At 35.5% G+C, this 4,755-nt stretch overlaps 1 protein-coding gene across 1 annotated transcript; it reads right to left on the reverse strand.

The window, feature by feature from the left end:
* Nucleotides 1-1,153: 1,153 nt before the first annotated feature.
* LOC105637744 (uncharacterized) lies at nt 1,154-1,806 on the reverse strand. Its single transcript, XM_037639881.2, has one exon. It carries the CDS (start codon nt 1,532-1,534, stop codon nt 1,241-1,243), a length of 294 nt encoding a protein of 97 aa, XP_037495809.1. The 5' UTR covers nt 1,535-1,806; the 3' UTR covers nt 1,154-1,240.
* Between the last annotated feature and the right edge of the window lie 2,949 nt (nt 1,807-4,755).

Consider the following 4,755-nt stretch of genomic DNA (forward strand, 5'->3'; position numbering starts at 1 on the left):
GTCAACCCTCTAAAGAACTTTTGTTCTTCTCTATCTGCGTTTCCCAATTGTAAATTCAGCCATGATCATCTCTTTCAAAAACAAATTCTGCCATGATCAGCTTCTTTCCCAAATTTTTTTAGCGTAAACCACGATGGACCCTATTATTAGAGACCATTGATCTGGCTAACTTGAGACTTAAAATCCTATTATTAGATACCATTAATCTGGCTAACTTGAGCTTAGACCATTTAATCCGGCTAACTTGAGACTTATAGACCCTAAAATCCTATTATTAGATACCGTTAATCTGGCTCAAGTGGCTAACTTGAGATTAGACCATTTAATCTGACTGACTTGAGGTTCACTCATAATAAAGTTCTTTGTCCCTCCCTGCAAGTGTGTTTATTAAACCAATAAAGTGTATTGACCATTTAATCTGACTGACTCGAGGTTCACTCATAATAAAATTCTTTATCCCTCCCTGCAAGTGTGTTTAGTTGGATTTTTGTTTAGTTGGATTTTTGTTTAATTAGATTTATGCAAGCGTATTTAGTTGGATTCTTGTTTAGTTGGATTCGTACTTAGTGAATTAAATCCAATCCCTCCCTGTGTTTAGTTGGATTCGTATTTAGTGAACTTTCGTACTTAGTAAATTAAATCCAATCCCTCCCTGTGTTTAGTTGGTACTTAGTAAATTAAATCCAATCCCTCCCTGTGTTTAGTTGGATTCGTATTTAGTGAACTAAATCCAAAAGCTCTGTGTTCAATTGGATTCGTATTTAATGAACTAAATCCGAAAATTCTTTCCACGTGTCCTAATTCTGCAATTCAATTGGATTCGTATTTAATGAACTAAATCCGAAAATTCTTTCCACGTGTCCTGCTTCTATTGCAGGCTGCTCTGCTTCTATTGCAGGCTGCTCTGCTTCTATTGCAGGCTGCTCTCGTAGATAGCTTTTTCAGGGTGCTCTCATAGGTAGCTTTTTTTTCCAAATTTAACTGATAGACTAAATTCCAGTATTATAATTGGATTGTTCGAAAATTATACAATAAACTAAAAATTGATAACTTCATCGTCTCATCATAAAACATTATCAACCCCGAGATTATTGGATTATTGGAACAATTTTGAATGTACTTCAATATTTTTTTAGTGATTATTACAGTATAATTACAGTATTTATATTATTATTTATTATTTTAAAAAAGAAAAACATTTGATTCATATGACAATCTATAGCACAAAACTTTTGACAATTCAAAAACCTACTCTCCTTAACTCCTCTATTCCTCTCTCCATGTAATTTCTATATTCAACAGTATCAACTGGTACATCTATTTCATTATCGGCTACTGATTCCTTAATCTTTTGATTAATCTCTTTACTTACATTCCAAGCACCATCCATGGTCTTTTTAGCTGTATCTCCAACAGTATCTGCAATTTCTGTAGCTTTTCGAACACCTTCTTTGGCCGAGTCAGCTACAAACTGAGTTGCTCCAGCGGTTGCGCTCTCATCCATGTCTAATGATTGTTGCTTTGCCTCGTACATGCCTTTGAGTACCTGCTGGATCGTTACTTGATATTTCTGGTCTCACATCTGGTCCTGTTCCTTCTCCTCTTGTCTCAGCACGTTCAAAGGCAGTGGAAAAGCAGACATAAGGAGGCTTTTGTTTTAGTAGTGATGCTTTAGAGATGTTAATGGTGGTTCTCTTTGACAAAAATATTGCTGCCATTTCCTTTTTCTTCTTCCTTTCTTTCTTTGTTTATTTAATTTCCTTTGTTGCAGAATCCTCCCTTCTCTTTCGCCATTGCAAACCTGCACGTAAATTAAAATTATATAGTGCGGATGGGTACAATCGGTGTGACTCTGTAGATGGATGACAACGTGGGGAAGGAGCAGTTGACACCTTTTGACTATGGGATTTGACACGTATCACTTTATGTACAAACATTTGACACGTTGCTTCCACGTTTCGATGTTTCTAATGTTCCCTTCTGTTGCTCATCAACTGAGGTTTTTAGGGGCTAGGGCAGGGTCGGGTGGTTCCAGGAACGGCTGGTTTTGATTCAAGAAACTGTTTTTCGAGTCTAATTGGTTTCGAGTAGAATCAGTCCAGACCGAAAAAAATTTATCTAGATTTGGTCTATAAGTCCACCAATAGACAAAATTAATAAAAATAAAGAATTTTAAAAAGTATTTTCACTTTATCAATATTTAAAAATACTCCCTTTTTAAACAAAAAATTTTATTGATTGATTATTAGTGCAGCTATAGACGAGTCTAGATAAGTTATTCTCATCCAGACTTATTAATTTCAGCTTTTCAACTTCGGTTCTGTCATTTTTCTTTTTTTTTTTTAATTAATTAAATAGGAAATGCACAAAAAACGCACAGGTTAACATCCCATTGTTTTTTTTTTTTTTTTTTTAAGCATAAATAGCCAAAATCATTGTGGAAATAGGCTGATTCCGACCGGTTCTTGCTACTTCCGACCGATTTTGGTGCTAAAAATGGGAAACGATAAATTGTTATGTGAATTTGAGGTCCATTAATACTACTCTGGGCCCTAACTGGATACTTGACAATAATCATAGGCTCTTGCCCAGCCCAATAAACCCATACTGATAAATTACTGAAAAGTTCAATATGATCAACAATTTAATAACATTAATAAGACATTCACATCTTAAATTATTATTAGTAAATGAAACACATAAATAAATCCTTTTGTTGTTAGTGGAGACACTCACATCTTCACTAATTACATAGCTTCTTGTCTTATACCTGACAAGTTGAATTGAGAGAGGTAATTGCGGATCTTCAAGATCGAGAAAGAAAAGGATGTATACCAACCTTCAATCATTTATGATTTTCAATTGAATATTTGTTCTTATTACTTCAAAATTATTAATTTCTGATTTTTGTGATTCGTTAATAATTTTATTAACTAGAAATATATACAACTGATTTAAATCGAATTCTACTAAATTTAAGCTCAGGTCGTTAAAAAAGAGTTGAGCTCAAACTCACTTAAACTCATTCTGTAATAAAAAATGTAAAAATATGATAGCTCGTTTACAGACTCGATGATCTATTAAATTCAAATGTATTTATAAACTCAAGTTCGAGCTCGTTTACATTTTGAGTGTTTAGCCTCCTTTGTTGAAAACAAAAATTAAAAAAAAAAAAGTTTTGCTCAATCCCACTTCAGGGAGATTGAGATTTGAGTGTGGTTGGATTGGCTATAAAAGGAAGCCAAGGTTTAGGTTTTTAAACACACCAAAAACACTTGAATGTGTTTTATATTAGGGATTTAAAGCAAGTCTTTTGGAGTCCCTTGGAGTATAAAATATTTGGGGTGTTTTGAGGGTGTCGAATAGAAAAATATTTTGTAATTGTGATTGTAACAATTTGCCGCATAGTGAATATTTTTCTTGGTTGTCATTTGCAACGGCCGTGGTTTTTTCTCCACTTGGGGAGTTTTCCACGTTAAATAATCGTGTTATTTATTCTCTTTAATTTCTCAGTCATTATTTTATTTTCTCATTTGTTCCTGCTTGAAGCCGGTCCGAAGGGCGGGAAAATAGCGATTTTCCAAACAAGTGGTATCAGAGCCTAGTTGTTAGGCGGAGCTTTTAGTGTTAAAATAATTTCTTGTAATTATAAGTATGCACTGTGGTTGCGGCTTAGTCTGATCTTCCACATCAGAAATACTATTGTTAGAAATTATTTTATTTTAAAAGCAGGTGGAGTTTTGGAAGTCTTGAAGCGGGTGGAGCTTTGCTTTGGTGTGCTTGAGTACCGGTGGTGAAGGTCTTGACGATAATTATTGAAGTTATTCTAGTACTAAAGTTCTGATAATATACCGTGCACGTAACTTCTGTCTAGAAGGCCGGATTTTAAGTGGGACCACTTGTGACCCCTCCGCCCAACTGGGATTTTACGTGGAATGGTAATACTGTCTAGGAGATCATTGTGGTCTTTCATGTGTATTGTCAAATCGGTTTACTTCACTAATTATTGGGTTCACTGTTATAAGCACAAGTAAGCATGTCGGCTATGAGATGTGAGATTGAGAAATTTGACGGAGAATGAATTTTGCATTATGGCAAGTGCAAGTCAAAGACGTGTTGATTCAGTCTGGATTGCATAAGGTTTTGCAGGGTAAACCAGTCGGCGGAAAGAATTCAGGAAAAGACAGTGGCAATAGAAACTCAGAAAAATCCAAGATTAGCGATGAAGAATGGGAGGAGCTGGATATCAAAGCGGCAAGTCAAATTCGCATGTGTCTAGCAAAAAATGTTCTTGCTAATGTGCTTGGATTGTCCACGACAAAGGAGTTGTGGGAGAAACTGGAAGAATTGTACCAGGGAAAAAATATATCCAACAGGTTATATTTGAAGGAGCAATTTCACACGTTGAAAATGGCGGAAGGTACAAAGCTATCAGATCACCTGAGTGTTCTTAACGGTATCGTCTCTGAATTGGAAACTCTTGGAGTGCAAACCGAAGATGAAGATAAAGCTCTCCGACTCATCCTGTCACTTCCTTCGACATATGAGCACATGAAACCTGTTCTGAAATATGGTAGTAAGGAAGTGGTGTATGCGGATGTGGTTAGTAAGCTCATTACTGAGGAGAGAAGACTGAATAAAATGAAAAATAAATCATATGAGGATTCATCTTTATCTGTCGGTACCAGGAAAAAGAATAAAAGCTCCGGAAAGAGGAAGGTTGTCTGCTAGGGTTGTGGTCAAACTGGACACGTG

Source organism: Jatropha curcas, chromosome 7 (assembly GCF_041381405.1).
Source record: "Jatropha curcas cultivar XTBG-Jc1 chromosome 7, XTBG_Jcur_1.0, whole genome shotgun sequence".
In the NCBI taxonomy this organism is placed as follows: Eukaryota; Viridiplantae; Streptophyta; class Magnoliopsida; order Malpighiales; family Euphorbiaceae; genus Jatropha; species Jatropha curcas.